Raw genomic sequence first — 20969 nt, 5'->3', positions numbered from 1 at the left:
TCACCTGGTGATATCTCTCCTCTATACACTCAGTAATCCTGGCTCACACTACCTAGGCTATATACATCACTATCAGGTAATAGTATAATACAGTCACCTATTGTGTCTCTATAAGAGTCCTGTACATCAGTCACTGTCACCTGGTGATATCTCTCCTCTATACACTCAGTAATCCTGGATCACACTACCTAGGCTATATACATCACTATCAGGTAATAGTATAATACAGTCACCTATTGTGTCTCTATAAGAGTCCTGTACATCAGTCACTGTCACCTGGTGATATCTCTCCTCTATACACTCAGTAATCCTGGCTCACACTACCTAGGCTATATACATCACTATCAGGTAATAGTATAATACAGTCACCTATTGTGTCTCTATAAGAGTCCTGTACATCAGTCACTGTCACCTGGTGATATCTCTCTCTCTATACACTCAGTAATCCTGGATCACACTACCTAGGCTATATACATCACTATCAGGTAATAGTATAATACAGTCACCTATTGTGTCTCTATAAGAGTCCTGTACATCAGTCACTGTCACCTGGTGATATCTCTCCTCTATACACTCAGTAATCCTGGCTCACACTACCTAGGCTATATACATCACTATCAGGTAATAGTATAATACAGTCACCTATTGTGTCTCTATAAGAGTCCTGTACATCAGTCACTGTCACCTGGTGATATCTCTCTATACACTCAGTAATCCTGGATCACACTACCTAGGCTATATACATCACTATCAGGTAATAGTATAATACAGTCACCTATTGTGTCTCTATAAGAGTCCTGTACATCAGTCACTGTCACCTGGTGATATCTCTCTATACACTCAGTAATCCTGGCTCACACTACCTAGGCTATATACATCACTATCAGGTAATAGTATAATACAGTCACCTATTGTGTCTCTATAAGAGTCCTGTACATCAGTCACTGTCACCTGGTGATATCTCTCCCTCTATACACTCAGTAATCCTGGCTCACACTACCTAGGCTATATACATCACTATCAGGTAATAGTATAATACAGTCACCTATTGTGTCTCTATAAGAGTCCTGTACATCAGTCACTGTCACCTGGTGATATCTCTCCTCTATACACTCAGTAATCCTGGCTCACACTACCTAGGCTATATACATCACTATCAGGTAATAGAATAATACAGTCACCTATTGTGTCTCTATAAGAGTCCTGTACATCAGTCACTGTCACCTGGTGATATCTCTCCTCTATACACTCAGTAATCCTGGCTCACACTACCTAGGCTATATACATCACTATCAGGTAATAGTATAATACAGTCACCTATTGTGTCTCTATAAGAGCCCTGTACATCAGTCACTGTCACCTGGTGATATCTCTCTCTATACACTCAGTAATCCTGGCTCACACTACCTAGGCTATATACATCACTATCAGGTAATAGTATAATACAGTCACCTATTGTGTCTCTATAAGAGTCCTGTACATCAGTCACTGTCACCTGGTGATATCTCTCCCTCTATACACTCAGTAATCCTGGCTCACACTACCTAGGCTATATACATCACTATCAGGTAATAGTATAATACAGTCACCTATTGTGTCTCTATAAGAGTCCTGTACATCAGTCACTGTCACCTGGTGATATCTCTCCTCTATACACTCAGTAATCCTGGCTCACACTACCTAGGCTATATACATCACTATCAGGTAATAGTATAATACAGTCACCTATTGTGTCTCTATAAGAGTCCTGTACATCAGTCACTGTCACCTGGTGATATCTCTCCTCTATACACTCAGTAATCCTGGATCACACTACCTAGGCTATATACATCACTATCAGGTAATAGTATAATACAGTCACCTATTGTGTCTCTATAAGAGTCCTGTACATCAGTCACTGTCACCTGGTGATATCTCTCCTCTATACACTCAGTAATCCTGGATCACACTACCTAGGCTATATACATCACTATCAGGTAATAGTATAATACAGTCACCTATTGTGTCTCTATAAGAGTCCTGTACATCAGTCACTGTCACCTGGTGATATCTCTCCCTCTATACACTCAGTAATCCTGGATCACACTACCTAGGCTATATACATCACTATCAGGTAATAGTATAATACAGTCACCTATTGTGTCTCTATAAGAGTCCTGTACATCAGTCACTGTCACCTGGTGATATCTCTCCCTCTATACACTCAGTAATCCTGGATCACACTACCTAGGCTATATACATCACTATCAGGTAATAGTATAATACAGTCACCTATTGTGTCTCTATAAGAGTCCTGTACATCAGTCACTGTCACCTGGTGATATCTCTCCTCTATACACTCAGTAATCCTGGATCACACTACCTAGGCTATATACATCACTATCAGGTAATAGTATAATACAGTCACCTATTGTGTCTCTATAAGAGTCCTGTACATCAGTCACTGTCACCTGGTGATATCTCTCCTCTATACACTCAGTAATCCTGGATCACACTACCTAGGCTATATACATCACTATCAGGTAATAGTATAATACAGTCACCTATTGTGTCTCTATAAGAGTCCTGTACATCAGTCACTGTCACCTGGTGATATCTCTCTATACACTCAGTAATCCTGGCTCACACTACCTAGGCTATATACATCACTATCAGGTAATAGTATAATACAGTCACCTATTGTGTCTCTATAAGAGTCCTGTACATCAGTCACTGTCACCTGGTGATATCTCTCCTCTATACACTCAGTAATCCTGGCTCACACTACCTAGGCTATATACATCACTATCAGGTAATAGTATAATACAGTCACCTATTGTGTCTCTATAAGAGTCCTGTACATCAGTCACTGTCACCTGGTGATATCTCTCCTCTATACACTCAGTAATCCTGGCTCACACTACCTAGGCTATATACATCACTATCAGGTAATAGTATAATACAGTCACCTATTGTGTCTCTATAAGAGTCCTGTACATCAGTCACTGTCACCTGGTGATATCTCTCCTCTATACACTCAGTAATCCTGGATCACACTACCACCTAGGCTATATACATCACTATCAGGTAATAGTATAATACAGTCACCTATTGTGTCTCTATAAGAGTCCTGTACATCAGTCACTGTCACCTGGTGATATCTCTCCCTCTATACACTCAGTAATCCTGGATCACACTACCTAGGCTATATACATCACTATCAGGTAATAGTATAATACAGTCACCTATTGTGTCTCTATAAGAGTCCCTGTACATCAGTCACTGTCACCTGGTGATATCTCTCCCTCTATACACTCAGTAATCCTGGCTCACACTACCTAGGCTATATACATCACTATCAGGTAATAGTATAATACAGTCACCTATTGTGTCTCTATAAGAGTCCTGTACATCAGTCACTGTCACCTGGTGATATCTCTCCTCTATACACTCAGTAATCCTGGCTCACACTACCTAGGCTATATACATCACTATCAGGTAATAGTATAATACAGTCACCTATTGTGTCTCTATAAGAGTCCTGTACATCAGTCACTGTCACCTGGTGATATCTCTCCTCTATACACTCAGTAATCCTGGCTCACACTACCTAGGCTATATACATCACTATCAGGTAATAGTATAATACAGTCACCTATTGTGTCTCTATAAGAGTCCTGTACATCAGTCACTGTCACCTGGTGATATCTCTCCTCTATACACTCAGTAATCCTGGCTCACACTACCTAGGCTATATACATCACTATCAGGTAATAGTATAATACAGTCACCTATTGTGTCTCTATAAGAGTCCTGTACATCAGTCACTGTCACCTGGTGATATCTCTCCTCTATACACTCAGTAATCCTGGCTCACACTACCTAGGCTATATACATCACTATCAGGTAATAGTATAATACAGTCACCTATTGTGTCTCTATAAGAGTCCTGTACATCAGTCACTGTCACCTGGTGATATCTCTCCTCTATACACTCAGTAATCCTGGCTCACACTACCTAGGCTATATACATCACTATCAGGTAATAGTATAATACAGTCACCTATTGTGTCTCTATAAGAGTCCTGTACATCAGTCACTGTCACCTGGTGATATCTCTCCTCTATACACTCAGTAATCCTGGCTCACACTACCTAGGCTATATACATCACTATCAGGTAATAGTATAATACAGTCACCTATTGTGTCTCTATAAGAGTCCTGTACATCAGTCACTGTCACCTGGTGATATCTCTCTATACACTCAGTAATCCTGGCTCACACTACCTAGGCTATATACATCACTATCAGGTAATAGTATAATACAGTCACCTATTGTGTCTCTATAAGAGTCCTGTACATCAGTCACTGTCACCTGGTGATATCTCTCCTCTATACACTCAGTAATCCTGGCTCACACTACCTAGGCTATATACATCACTATCAGGTAATAGTATAATACAGTCACCTATTGTGTCTCTATAAGAGTCCTGTACATCAGTCACTGTCACCTGGTGATATCTCTCTATACACTCAGTAATCCTGGCTCACACTACCTAGGCTATATACATCACTATCAGGTAATAGTATAATACAGTCACCTATTGTGTCTCTATAAGAGTCCTGTACATCAGTCACTGTCACCTGGTGATATCTCTCTATACACTCAGTAATCCTGGCTCACACTACCTAGGCTATATACATCACTATCAGGTAATAGTATAATACAGTCACCTATTGTGTCTCTATAAGAGTCCTGTACATCAGTCACTGTCACCTGGTGATATCTCTCTATACACTCAGTAATCCTGGCTCACACTACCTAGGCTATATACATCACTATCAGGTAATAGTATAATACAGTCACCTATTGTGTCTCTATAAGAGTCCTGTACATCAGTCACTGTCACCTGGTGATATCTCTCTATACACTCAGTAATCCTGGCTCACACTACCTAGGCTATATACATCACTATCAGGTAATAGTATAATACAGTCACCTATTGTGTCTCTATAAGAGTCCTGTACATCAGTCACTGTCACCTGGTGATATCTCTCTATACACTCAGTAATCCTGGCTCACACTACCTAGGCTATATACATCACTATCAGGTAATAGTATAATACAGTCACCTATTGTGTCTCTATAAGAGCCCTGTACATCAGTCACTGTCACCTGGTGATATCTCTCTATACACTCAGTAATCCTGGCTCACACTACCTAGGCTATATACATCACTATCAGGTAATAGTATAATACAGTCACCTATTGTGTCTCTATAAGAGTCCTGTACATCAGTCACTGTCACCTGGTGATATCTCTCCTCTATACACTCAGTAATCCTGGATCACACTACCTAGGCTATATACATCACTATCAGGTAATAGTATAATACAGTCACCTATTGTGTCTCTATAAGAGTCCTGTACATCAGTCACTGTCACCTGGTGATATCTCTCTCTATACACTCAGTACTCCTGGATCACACTACCTAGGCTATATACATCACTATCAGGTAATAGTATAATACAGTCACCTATTGTGTCTCTATAAGAGTCCTGTACATCAGTCACTGTCACCTGGTGATATCTCTCCTCTATACACTCAGTAATCCTGGATCACACTACCTAGGCTATATACATCACTATCAGGTAATAGTATAATACAGTCACCTATTGTGTCTCTATAAGAGTCCTGTACATCAGTCACTGTCACCTGGTGATATCTCTCCCTCTATACACTCAGTAATCCTGGCTCACACTACCTAGGCTATATACATCACTATCAGGTAATAGTATAATACAGTCACCTATTGTGTCTCTATAAGAGTCCTGTACATCAGTCACTGTCACCTGGTGATATCTCTCCTCTATACAGTCAGTAATCCTGGCTCACACTACCTAGGCTATATACATCACTATCAGGTAATAGTATAATACAGTCACCTATTGTGTCTCTATAAGAGTCCTGTACATCAGTCACTGTCACCTGGTGATATCTCTCTATACACTCAGTAATCCTGGATCACACTACCTAGGCTATATACATCACTATCAGGTAATAGTATAATACAGTCACCTATTGTGTCTCTATAAGAGTCCTGTACATCAGTCACTGTCACCTGGTGATATCTCTCCTCTATACACTCAGTAATCCTGGATCACACTACCTAGGCTATATACATCACTATCAGGTAATAGTATAATACAGTCACCTATTGTGTCTCTATAAGAGTCCTGTACATCAGTCACTGTCACCTGGTGATATCTCTCTATACACTCAGTAATCCTGGATCACACTACCTAGGCTATATACATCACTATCAGGTAATAGTATAATACAGTCACCTATTGTGTCTCTATAAGAGTCCTGTACATCAGTCACTGTCACCTGGTGATATCTCCCTCTATACACTCAGTAATCCTGGCTCACACTACCTAGGCTATATACATCACTATCAGGTAATAGTATAATACAGTCACCTATTGTGTCTCTATAAGAGTCCTGTACATCAGTCACTGTCACCTGGTGATATCTCTCCTCTATACACTCAGTAATCCTGGATCACACTACCTAGGCTATATACATCACTATCAGGTAATAGTATAATACAGTCACCTATTGTGTCTCTATAAGAGTCCTGTACATCAGTCACTGTCACCTGGTGATATCTCTCCTCTATACACTCAGTAATCCTGGCTCACACTACCTAGGCTATATACATCACTATCAGGTAATAGTATAATACAGTCACCTATTGTGTCTCTATAAGAGTCCTGTACATCAGTCACTGTCACCTGGTGATATCTCTCCTCTATACACTCAGTAATCCTGGCTCACACTACCTAGGCTATATACATCACTATCAGGTAATAGTATAATACAGTCACCTATTGTGTCTCTATAAGAGTCCTGTACATCAGTCACTGTCACCTGGTGATATCTCTCCCCCTATACACTCAGTAATCCTGGATCACACTACCTAGGCTATATACATCACTATCAGGTAATAGTATAATACAGTCACCTATTGTGTCTCTATAAGAGTCCTGTACATCAGTCACTGTCACCTGGTGATATCTCTCTATACACTCAGTAATCCTGGATCACACTACCTAGGCTATATACATCACTATCAGGTAATAGTATAATACAGTCACCTATTGTGTCTCTATAAGAGCCCTGTACATCAGTCACTGTCACCTGGTGATATCTCTCCTCTATACACTCAGTAATCCTGGATCACACTACCTAGGCTATATACATCACTATCAGGTAATAGTATAATACAGTCACCTATTGTGTCTCTATAAGAGTCCTGTACATCAGTCACTGTCACCTGGTGATATCTCTCCCCCTATACACTCAGTAATCCTGGATCACACTACCTAGGCTATATACATCACTATCAGGTAATAGTATAATACAGTCACCTATTGTGTCTCTATAAGAGTCCTGTACATCAGTCACTGTCACCTGGTGATATCTCTCCCTCTATACACTCAGTAATCCTGGCTCACACTACCTAGGCTATATACATCACTATCAGGTAATAGTATAATACAGTCACCTATTGTGTCTCTATAAGAGTCCTGTACATCAGTCACTGTCACCTGGTGATATCTCTCTCTATACACTCAGTAATCCTGGCTCACACTACCTAGGCTATATACATCACTATCAGGTAATAGTATAATACAGTCACCTATTGTGTCTCTATAAGAGTCCTGTACATCAGTCACTGTCACCTGGTGATATCTCTCCCTCTATACACTCAGTAACAGGGGTCTAGCTGCCAGCATCCCCTCACCCACATACCAGCAGTAAGCACTCACCATGCCGGGGTGACGTGCATCGTCTCGTGGGTGTCATACAAACAGCCTTCTTCTCTCACTGAACGGAGACTCCCTACAACACGAGGAGAGGAGTGAGCAGTGAGGACCCCCCTTTATCACAGCGCCAGCCCATTCTATCCCACTCACCTTTTATATCCAGGACAATAAGACGCGGCGTGTAGGTCTCCACCCCGTGTTGCGTCAAACCGCGCCGAAACATGATGTCGCTGGAGATCTCTGGGTCCGGTCTGTGTGACCAGGGGGACAGCGCCGCCTCCTGAGGAAGAACAACACTCAGGGAACCCACCTGTGACACTTACCCGCTCTCTATAATTAGTGACACCACTATCACCAGGGAACTATGTCACACCACTGCCTCCCCTCCTCCTAACCACCCCCCCATACCACTGCCTCCCCTCCTCCTAACCACCCCCCGATACCACTGCCTCCCCTCCTCCTAACCACCCCCCGATACCACTGCCTCCCCTCCTCCTAACCACCCCCCCCATACCACTGCCTCCCCTCCTCCTAACCACCCCCCACACCACTGCCTCCCCTCCTCCTACCACCACCCATCTAACCACCCCCCCATACCACTGCCTCCTCTCCTCCTAACCACCCTCCACACCACTGCCTCCCCTCCTCCTAACCACCCCCCACACATCCCACCCTCCACACCACTGCCTCCCCTCCTCCTAACCACCCCCCACATATCCCATCCTCCACACCACTGCCTTCCCTCCTCCTAACCACCCCCCACATATCCCATCCTCCACACCACTGCCTCCCCTCCTCCTAACCACCCCCCACATATCCCATCCTCCACACCACTGCCTCCCATCCTCCACACCACCCCCCATACCACTGCCTCCACTCCTAACCACCCCCACATCCCACCCTCCACACCACTGCCTCCCCTCCTCCTAAACACCCCCATACATCCCACCCTCCACACCACTGCCTCCCCTCCTCCTAAACACCCCCACACATCCCACCCTCCACACCACTGCCTCCCCTCCTCCTAAACACCGCCACACATCCCACTACTGCCTCCCCTCCCCCTAAACACCCCCCACACATCCCACCCTCCACACCACTGCCTCCCCTCCCCCTAAACACCCCCACACCCTTATCATTGACACCATCAGTGATGACCTTCGATGGTTCACCATAGATTATTGTACCATTGATGGTTGGCACCACTTAGTCTGGCTGCAGCTTCTACATTGAGAACTAGTTATAGAAGACATGCTTGCCTCTGGGAGAAAGCAGCCAGGTTGGCATAGCGTGGGTGGGGTGGCATAGCTGGGGACATCACCCTTCATTAGTAGCGGATCAGGGTGTGCAACACAACTGTGTAATTTTGGCCCCCTCACTGCTACACAATGCCAAGTTTACAGGCATTGTGACGCAGGGGGCGGGGTACCGAAGACGCGATTCAGAACGAACCGCGTCATCCCCTCCTGCTGTGGGGATTTGTCTGGGAGCTGGAAGGGGGTCCATGGGGGGGACGGTAAGGCAGATGGCCGGTAGACTTGCCTGCTTTTCCAAGGGGTCGGGAGCGCCACTGGACTTTCAGGAGGCTCTCAACCGTTTCGTTAGAGTATGCAAGTATGATACAAGGATCTAAGACAATTTATCTCAGTCCTCAGGGAACCCTAACAGTCCAGGTTTTAAGGATATCCATGCTTGACCACAAGTGACTTATAGCCTGATTCAGAGCGGGTATTTTTTTTTTTTTTTTTTCGGCCTCCAGCCCGTTCGCTAAGCTGTGGGTGACCACTCACAGCTTTTGTAGGCGGCCTGGCGATGGTCACGATTATCGCAACCATCAGGCTTGTGAGGAGACCCTGTGGTAGGGTCACAGCTCACGCAAGCCCGAGTGGACTTCCTGCTCACTGAAGTCTGGATTGCAGAACTTTGGTGACTATTGGTACTGTATTAAGGCAACCCCACTGCCCACAGGTGTGCCACCCACCTACCAACCAATGTGTGCCACCCACCTATAAATCCATGACCCAGCCACCGCCCGCTGGAATGAGGCGGGCGGTGGCTGGGTCATGCATCAACCTCCCATGCCCACCAATGTGCGCTACCCACTTGCTGGCCACCAATGTCACGTGCTACCTAATAACTAGAAAACACTCAAGTATATGAAAGTTTCCAACACAAATATATTACAAGATAAATAAATACATTACAAACAATTCTATTACAACAGCATAATCAAATACCTTTTTGTTTATGTTGCTGTAATATATTGGTTTATGATGTTATAATATAAAACAGAAACATTAAAAACCTGTAAAAAACAAATTAAAAAAAAAAGACATTACATTCCTGTAAAAGAAAAACATATCACAATACCATAACAAACATTAAAATCCTGTTAAAAAACATTCTAACAAACATTAAAAAAAAAAAAAAAAAAATCACAAAACTATTTACAATAATACTTAAATATTTCTATGTCCTTATTATTTATTCTTCCTAGGGATGTCTATGGATAGTGGGAGCGATTTTGTGACTGGTTTCCTGGAGATCCTACAGTCAGAAGAATGTCTCTGGCGGATAAGCCGTAGACAATACCATAATAAGTCTCAGAAATTGGCCGCTTTAGAGGTGTTGTTGGAGTACACTAAAAAGTTCATTGCGGATGCTGATCTGAAAACAGAACGCCACAAAATCCAGAACCTGCGTACGGTCTACATCAAGGAGAAGAAGAAAGTGGACGATTCAAAAAGGTCCGGAGCGGGCACCGACGATGTGCATCATCCAACGCTGTGGTACTATAATTTGATGAGCTTCATCGGCGATCAGGAGCCACAACGCCAGTCCGTCGTCCTGATGGCCGAGCGAGAGGGAGAAGAGGAGGTGGCAGAAGTGAGTGGACCGTCTGAGGAGATTTTGGTACGTTGCAACACAGTTCATAAACCAAAAACTCTCTTTTTTAGAATAATTCCAAATGTCCACTTTAGTCAGTTATCTCAGACAGTCCTCCTGCCTTGGCACCGCACCTGGTCCGTTGAAATAGGCCATATACTCCTCCCTCACTTCTATGGCACGTGCGGTCGATGTTGTTGAAATTGGAGGTGCAGACACTGATGTAAACTCGGCAATGTCCTCCGGATGTCCGGCATCTTCTGGTCTAGCTGTGACTGGTCCTCGTTGGGTAGTCTTTCTTTGCAGAAAGTGTCTCGTCCAGTGACGGGCAAGTTGAGGGTTTTGTTGGCGAGTCTCTGGTAGAATGGCGTCTGTTTGAAGGACCCACCATCTGAAGCACGGCCATTCTTGCCAACATCCACAAACAAAAGTCACAGTTAGGGAAATTCCAACGTTGTTCAAACTCTTCAGCGATGCTCTTCCACTCATCCACGGTGTTTGGAAAAATGGGTTAAAACATGACAATAATATTTTTTTCTCCTATATAGACTTCCACCCAAGTGCCTGATATGTCTTCCACGCCGGACCAAAGTTTGATCGGGGACAGCGAGGTGGAATATTCTTCCCCAATGCCAACAAGCAGTCAACACTCCCCCCCATCATGTTCCGCACCTCCCCAACGAGAAAAAAAAAAAAAAAAAAAAACGGGAAAAAGCAGCAGCAGTACTCAGAACAGGAGGACATATCTTCAACAAGCAGAACGCATCCTTCAGAAACCGCCGTATGACAGACAATTTCACAGCGCATATTAACAGTAGAATGTGTAAAATGGATGACCACCCAACTAAGAAAATTTCCACAGGCTCGTGTACGAGCTATTAATTAGGTCACTCAATAGCAATTTACATGACTCAACTTACATTGCAGACCTACTTCTATATTCACCTGCCCCAACCGCATATGTGAGGCCCCCAGCCCAGTTTCAGGTTACTCCCCCACCCAGTACCCCACCCACAAGCCAGATCATTTATAGCGCTCTGCTGGAGTCAGAGGAAGATTTGCCCATTTACCCGTTATTTTTAAGTTTTGTTTTTTTTATTCTTGCCTGTACTATCACCAAATGTTATCACTCCCAATAGGTGCTGCTCTATGGTATACGGTGGTGATGACGCTGATTGGATAAGGTCACTACACACATGGCGCAAGTACAGATTGCTGGAAGCCGGGGCCACAATCTGTACTTGTGCCATGTGTGTACTGGGTTGTTCAATCTGGCGTCTGACCCACCGTATAGCATACAGCAGCCTAGCTATTGGGAGTGATAAAACTTGGTGACATGCATAATGTGAAATTGGTATATTACCTTACCTTGTAATACTGGTCCTGCAGCACTTTACCAATAGCCTTGCAGGTCTCTGGAATGATGACGCCCAAGGACTGAGGGGAGATGAGGGTCCCAAACTTCAGGTCTTCCAGTGACCTTCCTGTAGCCAGGTACCTCAGGGCAGCCACCAGTCTCTCTTTAGCAGGGATTGCCCTCCGCCACCTTGTGTCCTGCCTATGGATGGGGGGGGGGGGGGGGGGGGGGTGTGTCACCGTACTCAGCAACTCCTGGAAGGTGGCGTCATCCATGCGCAGTTAAATGCGGTAGTTGTCCGGGTTGTTCTCCTTGATCTCCATCAGCAGGGACATGTGAGAGCGAGTATCCCTTTACTGCAGTCACTCCTTGCTCCAGCATGCTCTCCTCATTCACTGGGCCCTCTCCTTCATCACCTTCACCCCAGCTTCAGCGACCAACACTTTATACTGATAGGGATCCATCAGCACAGAATTCAGGAACAGGACAGAATGCAGGTACAACACACTTTGCTACTGTGCTCTGCTTTGTATTTGGCTTGCCTTTTACAATGTACAGGTTACAGCAGGTATACACCTAGCCTCACTAGTAGCAGAGTACAGTACAGCAGGTAAACACCTAGCCTCACTAGTAGCAGAGCACAGTACAATGTACAGGTTACAGCAGGTATACACCTAGCCTCACTAGTAGCAGAGCACCGTACAGCAGGTAAACACCTAGCCTCACTAGTAGCAGAGCACAGTACAATGTACAGGTTACAGCAGGTATACACCTAGCCTCACTAGTAGGAGAGCACAGTAACAATGTACAGCAGGTATACACCTAGCCTCACTAGTAGCAGAGCACAGTAGCAATGTACAAGGGTCAGCAGGTATACACCTAGCCTCACTAGTAGCAGAGCACAGTACAATGTACAGGTTACAGCAGGTATACACCTAGCCTCACTAGTAGCAGAGCACAGTACAATGTACAGGGGGTCAGCAGGTATACACCTAGCCTCACTAGTAGCAGAGCACAGTAACAATGTACAGGTTACAGCAGGTATACACCTAGCCTCACTAGTAGCAGAGCACAGTAACAATGTACAGGTTACATCAGGTATACACCTAGCCTCACTAGTAGCAGAGCACAGTACAGCAGGTAAACACCTAGCCTCACTAGTAGCAGAGCACAGTAACAATGTACAGGTTACAGCAGGTATACACCTAGCCTCACTAGTAGCAGAGCACAGTAACAATGTACAGGTTACAGCAGGTAAACACCTAGCCTCACTAGTAGCAGAGCACAGTAACAATGTACAGGGGTTAGCAGGTATACATCTAGCCTCACTAGTAGCAGAGCACAGTAGCAATGTACAGGGGTCAGCAGGTATACACCTAGCCTCAATAGTAGCAGAGCACAGTAACAATGTACAGGTTACAGCAGGTATACACCTAGCCTCACTAGTAGCAGAGCACAGTACAATGTACAGGGTAGAGCAGGTGTACACCTAGCCTCACTAGTAGCAGAGCAGAGTAGCAATGTACAGGTGACAGCAGGTATACACCTAGCCTCACTAGTAGCAGAGCACAGTAGCAATGTACAAGGGTCAGCAGGTATACACCTAGCCTCACTAGTAGCAGAGCACAGTAACAATGTACAGGGGTCAGCAGGTATACACCTAGCCTCACTAGTAGCAGAGCACAGTACAATGTACAGGTTACAGCAGGTATTCACCTAGCCTCACTAGTAGCAGAGCACAGTACAGCAGGTATACACCTAGCCTCAATAGTAGCAGAGCACAGTACAATGTACAGGGGTCAGCAGGTATACACCTAGCCTCACTAGTAGCAGAGCACAGTAACAATGTACAGGGGTCAGCAGGTATACACCTAGCCTCACTAGTAGCAGAGCACAGTACAATGTACAGGTTACAGCAGGTATACACCTAGCCTCACTAGTAGCAGAGCACAGTACAATGTTCAGTGGTCAGCAGCTATACACCTAGCCTCACTAGTTGCAGAGCACAGTACAGCAGGTATACACCTAGCCTCACTAGTAGCAGAGCACAGTACAATGTACAGGTTACAGCAGGTATTCACCTAGCCTCACTAGTAGCAGAGCACAGTACAGCAGGTATACACCTAGCCTCAATAGTAGCAGAGCACAGTACAATGTACAGGGGTCAGCAGGTATACACCTAGCCTCACTAGTAGCAGAGCAGAATGTGCACAGGGTTAAAATGGCGCCTGCTTTTTATACCCCCTAGCTAGCCCATCCCATTACTTAAATTTCCCACCAATCGAGAGGATCCTCGTGTGTTGTTTGGTAAACTCACAATCTATCGGGCACGGGGCACGATCTCACGATTTGAATCAAAATCGCAGCTTTTTTGACGTAATCGTGCTCACGACTGCCGGGGAGAGTTCAGGGGAAATCGTACACGACATCGGATCGTCAGCACATCGCTAAGTGTGTAGGCACCTTAAGTCCCTTCTATCACTAGTTCTCAGTGCAGAAGCTGCAGCCAGACTGAGAAGAACTTCGTAGGGACGGCCATCGACCATCAACAGTTAACAAGTATCGTTGGCTTACTACCGATGCTCGATGGTTTGCCATCGATGGCAGAGAGCCAATTCTTTTCTGCCATTGATCGTCTTTTCTGCTCATGACAGAACTAAGCCCCGCCCACTGTCAGTCCGCTAAGCCCTGCCACCTAAGCCCTGCCCCCTGATTTTGATTAGCCTGTGGCTTGCCAGACACCCAGCAGCAGCGGCCATCGAGTGAGGCAAACGATGGTTCACCATAGAATGTTACTGTAACATTCATGGTCATCACCAATGGTGCCCATTGATGTCCCCCAAACCCCCCCCCTCCCCCCTCACACACACTGTCCCCGCGCACCGTTATCACCCCTCTCACACATAGACCCCGCGTACAGTTATCCCCCCCCCCTCAGACACACTGTCCATTGCACAGTTATCCCCCCCCTCAGACACACTGTCCATTGCACAGTTATCCCCCCTTCAGACACACTGTCCATTGCACAGTTATCCCCCCCTCATACACTGTCCATTGCAGTTATCCCCCCCTCATACACTGTCCATTGCACAGTTATCCCCCCCTCATAAACTGTCCATTGCACAGTTATCCCCCCCTCATAAACTGTCCATTGCACAGTTATCCCCCCCTCATAAACTGTCCATTGCACAGTTATCCCCCCCTCATAAACTGTCCATTGCACAGTTATCCCCCCCTCATAAACTGTCCATTGCACAGTTATCCCCCCCTCATAAACTGTCCATTGCACAGTTATCCCCCCCTCATAAACTGTCCATTGCACAGTTATCCCCCCCTCATACACTGTCCCATGTAGTTATTCCCCCCTCAGACATTGTCCCCGCATACAGTTATCCCCCCACAGACACTGTCCCCGCATACAGTTATTCCCCCACAGACACTGTCCCCATGTAGTTAACCCCCCTATAATCTGTCAGCGTGTACAGTTATCCCCCCCCCCAAACACTGTCCCCGAGTACAGTTATCCCCCCTCAGACACTGTCCCCATGTAGTTAACCCCCCTATAATCTGTCAGCGTGTAGTTATCCTCCCTCCTCACTGTCCCCGCGTACAGTTATCCCCCCCTCATACACAGTCCCCGTGTAGTTATTCCCCCCTCACACACTGTCCCTGAGTACAGTTATCCCCCCTTCACACACTGTCCCTCAGTACAGTTATCCCCCCTTCACACACTGTCCCTCAGTACAGTTATCCCCCCTTCACACACTGTCCCTGAGTAGTTATCCTCCCTCAAACACTGTCCCCGTGTACAGTTATCCCCCTCCGACACTGTCCCCGTGTACAGTTATCCCCCTCCGACACTGTCCCGTGTACAGTTCAGATATCCCCCCCCTCAGACACTGTCCCCATGTACAGTTACCCCCCCCCCCCAAGACACTGTCCCCGTGTACAGTTACCCCCCCCCTCAGACACTGTCCCCGTGTACAGTTATCCCCCCCCTCAGACACAGTCCCCATGTACAGTTATCCCCCCCCTCAGACACTGTCCCCGTGTAGTTATCCCCCCTCCTCAGACACTGTCCCAGCATACAGTTATTCCCCCACAGACACTGTCCCCATGTAGTTAACCCCCTATAATCTGTCCCCGTGTACAGTTATCCCCCCCCTCAAACACTGTCCCCGAGTACAGTTATCCCCCCTCAGACACGGTCCCCGTGTAGTTATTCTCCCCCCCCCCTCAGACACTGTCCCCGCGTACGGTTATCCCCCCCCTCAGACACTGTCCCCGCGTACGGTTATCCCCCCCCTCAGACACTGTCCCCGCGTACGGTTATCCCCCCCCTCAGACACTGTCCCCGCGTACGGTTATCCCCCCCCTCAGACACTGTCCCCGCGTACGGTTATCCCCCCCCTCAGACACTGTCCCCGCGTACGGTTATCCCCCCCCTCAGACACTGTCCCCGCGTACGGTTATCCCCCCCCTCAGACACTGTCCCCGCGTACGGTTATCCCCCCCCTCAGACACTGTCCCCGCGTACGGTTATCCCCCCCCTCAGACACTGTCCCCGCGTACGGTTATCCCCCCCCTCAGACACTGTCCCCGCGTACGGTTATCCCCCCCCTCAGACACTGTCCCCGCGTACGGTTATCCCCCCCCCTCAGACACTGTCCCCGCGTACGGTTATCCCCCCCCCTCAGACACTGTCCCCGCGTACGGTTATCCCCCCCCCTCAGACACTGTCCCCGCGTACGGTTATCCCCCCCCTCAGACACTGTCCCCGCGTACGGTTATCCCCCCCCTCAGACACTGTCCCCGCGTACGGTTATCCCCCCCCCTCAGACACTGTCCCCGCGTACGGTTATCCCCCCCCCTCAGACACTGTCCCCGCGTACGGTTATCCCCCCCCTCAGACACTGTCCCCGCGTACGGTTATCCCCCCCCTCAGACACTGTCCCCGCGTACGGTTATCCCCCCCCTCAGACACTGTCCCCGCGTACGGTTATCCCCCCCCTCAGACACTGTCCCCGCGTACGGTTATCCCCCCCCTCAGACACTGTCCCCGCGTACGGTTATCCCCCCCCCTCAGACACTGTCCCCGCGTACGGTTATCCCCCCCCCTCAGACACTGTCCCCGCGTACGGTTATCCCCCCCCCTCAGACACTGTCCCCGCGTACGGTTATCCCCCCCCCTCAGACACTGTCCCCGCGTACGGTTATCCCCCCCCCTCAGACACTGTCCCCGCGTACGGTTATCCCCCCCCCTCAGACACTGTCCCCGCGTACGGTTATCCCCCCCCCTCAGACACTGTCCCCGCGTACGGTTATCCCCCCCCTCAGACACTGTCCCCGCGTACGGTTATCCCCCCCCTCAGACACTGTCCCCGCGTACGGTTATCCCCCCCCTCAGACACTGTCCCCGCGTACGGTTATCCCCCCCCTCAGACACTGTCCCCGCGTACGGTTATCCCCCCCCTCAGACACTGTCCCCGCGTACGGTTATCCCCCCCCTCAGACACTGTCCCCGCGTACGGTTATCCCCCCCCTCAGACACTGTCCCCGCGTACGGTTATCCCCCCCCTCAGACACTGTCCCCGCGTACGGTTATCCCCCCCCTCAGACACTGTCCCCGCGTACGGTTATCCCCCCCCTCAGACACTGTCCCCGCGTACGGTTATCCCCCCCCTCAGACACTGTCCCCGCGTACGGTTATCCCCCCCCTCAGACACTGTCCCCGCGTACGGTTATCCCCCCCCTCAGACACTGTCCCCGCGTACGGTTATCCCCCCCCTCAGACACTGTCCCCGCGTACGGTTATCCCCCCCCTCAGACACTGTCCCCGCGTACGGTTATCCCCCCCCTCAGACACTGTCCCCGCGTACGGTTATCCCCCCCCTCAGACACTGTCCCCGCGTACGGTTATCCCCCCCCTCAGACACTGTCCCCGCGTACGGTTATCCCCCCCCTCAGACACTGTCCCCGCGTACGGTTATCCCCCCCCTCAGACACTGTCCCCGCGTACGGTTATCCCCCCCCTCAGACACTGTCCCCGCGTACGGTTATCCCCCCCCTCAGACACTGTCCCCGCGTACGGTTATCCCCCCCCTCAGACACTGTCCCCGCGTACGGTTATCCCCCCCCTCAGACACTGTCCCCGCGTACGGTTATCCCCCCCCTCAGACACTGTCCCCGCGTACGGTTATCCCCCCCCTCAGACACTGTCCCCGCGTACGGTTATCCCCCCCCTCATACACTGTCCCATGTACAGTTATCCCCCCCTCATACACTGTCCCATGTACAGTTATCCCCCCCCTCATACACTGTCCCATGTACAGTTATCCCCCCCCCTCATACACTGTCTCATGTACAGTTATCCCCCCCCTCATACACTGTCCCATGTACAGTTATCCCCCCCTCATACACTGTCTCATGTACAGTTATCCCCCCCTCATACACTGTCCCATGTACAGTTATCCCCCCCTCATACACTGTCCCATGTACAGTTATCCCCCCCCCTCATACACTGTCCCATGTACAGTTATCCCCCCCTCCTCATACACTGTCCCATGTACAGTTATCCCCCCCCTCATACACTGTCCCATGTACAGTTATCCCCCCCCTCATACACTGTCCCATGTACAGTTATCCCCCCCCTCATACACTGTCCCATGTACAGTTATCCCCCCCCTCATACACTGTCCCATGTACAGTTATCCCCCCCCCTCATACACTGTCCCATGTACAGTTATCCCCCCCCTCATACACTGTCCCATGTACAGTTATCCCCCCCCTCATACACTGTCCCATGTACAGTTATCCCCCCCCTCATACACTGTCCCATGTACAGTTATCCCCCCCCTCATACACTGTCCCATGTACAGTTATCCCCCCCCCTCATACACTGTCCCATGTACAGTTATCCCCCCCCTCATACACTGTCCCATGTACAGTTATCCCCCCCTCATACACTGTCCCATGTACAGTTATCCCCCCCCTCATACACTGTCCCATGTACAGTTATCCCCCCCCCTCATACACTGTCCCATGTACAGTTATCCCCCCCCTCATACACTGTCCCATGTACAGTTATCCCCCCCCTCATACACTGTCCCATGTACAGTTATCCCCCCCCTCATACACTGTCCCATGTACAGTTATCCCCCCCCTCATACACTGTCCCATGTACAGTTATCCCCCCCCTCATACACTGTCCCATGTACAGTTATCCCCCCCCTCATACACTGTCCCATGTACAGTTATCCCCCCCTCATACACTGTCCCATGTACAGTTATCCCCCCCCTCATACACTGTCCCATGTACAGTTATCCCCCCCCTCATACACTGTCCCATGTACAGTTATCCCCCCCCTCATACACTGTCCCATGTACAGTTATCCCCCCCCTCATACACTGTCCCATGTACAGTTATCCCCCCCCTCATACACTGTCCCATGTACAGTTATCCCCCCCTCATACACTGTCCCATGTACAGTTATCCCCCCCCTCATACACTGTCCCATGTACAGTTATCCCCCCCCCTCATACACTGTCCCATGTACAGTTATCCCCCCCCTCATACACTGTCCCATGTACAGTTATCCCCCCCCTCATACACTGTCCCATGTACAGTTATCCCCCCCCTCATACACTGTCCCATGTACAGTTATCCCCCCCCTCATACACTGTCCCATGTACAGTTATCCCCCCCCTCATACACTGTCCCATGTACAGTTATCCCCCCCCTCATACACTGTCCCATGTACAGTTATCCCCCCCTCATACACTGTCCCATGTACAGTTATCCCCCCCCTCATACACTGTCCCATGTACAGTTATCCCCCCCCCTCATACACTGTCCCATGTACAGTTATCCCCCCCCTCATACACTGTCCCATGTACAGTTATCCCCCCCTCATACACTGTCCCATGTACAGTTATCCCCCCCCTCATACACTGTCCCATGTACAGTTATCCCCCCCCCTCATACACTGTCCCATGTACAGTTATCCCCCCCCTCATACACTGTCCCATGTACAGTTATCCCCCCCTCATACACTGTCCCATGTACAGTTATCCCCCCCCTCATACACTGTCCCATGTACAGTTATCCCCCCCCTCATACACTGTCCCATGTACAGTTATCCCCCCCCTCATACACTGTCCCATGTACAGTTATCCCCCCCCTCATACACTGTCCCATGTACAGTTATCCCCCCCTCATACACTGTCCCATGTACAGTTATCCCCCCCCTCATACACTGTCCCATGTACAGTTATCCCCCCCTCATACACTGTCCCATGTACAGTTATCCCCCCCTCATACACTGTCCCATGTACAGTTATCCCCCCCCTCATACACTGTCCCATGTACAGTTATCCCCCCCCTCATACACTGTCCCATGTACAGTTATCCCCCCCTCATACACTGTCCCATGTACAGTTATCCCCCCCTCATACACTGTCCCATGTACAGTTATCCCCCCCCCTCATACACTGTCCCATGTACAGTTATCCCCCCCCTCATACACTGTCCCCCCCTTACCTGCAGGTTCCACCAGTGAGTCCCCACGAAGTTGGCATAATGGCCAAGCTGTAAAGTCAGCACCTCGCCACCAAAACCGGTCATGGCCGCTCACGTGTAAGGAAACACCGAGGTCTAACAGAATGACTAGGCCGGAACCGGTGAGGTGACAGCCTGTAATCCGAACCTTTAATTGGTCTGTGAGCTGTCACTCAGAGCACAGCCACGCTTCCTATAGGAGGCCATGTATCCCGTGATTGGCTGAGGCTGGGAGGCGTGCTTCATGCACAGCACGTGGTCCGCACAGGGAACGTTAGGTCTGTTTCTAGAAAAGGTCGCTACATGGGCAGAGGCGGCCATTTTGTTGGTTAGTCATAAATTATTTATTACAGCATG

General features: G+C 48.4%; 1 protein-coding gene across 1 annotated transcript in view; it reads right to left on the bottom strand.

Moving 5' to 3' along the window:
• The window catches only part of MSTO1 (misato mitochondrial distribution and morphology regulator 1), a 47925-nt gene extending 27184 nt beyond the window's left edge, over positions 1–20741 (bottom strand). Inside the window, exons 1-3 of the mRNA XM_088465202.1 lie at positions 20595–20741; positions 7963–8092; positions 7816–7888 (exon numbers count right to left, since the gene is read on the bottom strand). Of these exons, the coding sequence (XP_088321328.1) occupies positions 7816–7888; positions 7963–8092; positions 20595–20678 (287 nt within the window). The 5' untranslated portion in view covers positions 20679–20741. The remainder of the gene's footprint in view (positions 1–7815; positions 7889–7962; positions 8093–20594) is intronic.
• Between the last annotated feature and the right edge of the window lie 228 nt (positions 20742–20969).

This window comes from Taudactylus pleione, unplaced genomic scaffold (genome assembly GCF_031769625.1).
Source record: "Taudactylus pleione unplaced genomic scaffold, aTauple2 ptg001907l, whole genome shotgun sequence".
NCBI lineage: Eukaryota > Metazoa > Chordata > Amphibia > Anura > Myobatrachidae > Taudactylus > Taudactylus pleione.
The sequence above is the reverse complement of the archived record's forward strand: the minus strand, read 5'-3'. Positions and strand labels throughout refer to the sequence as shown.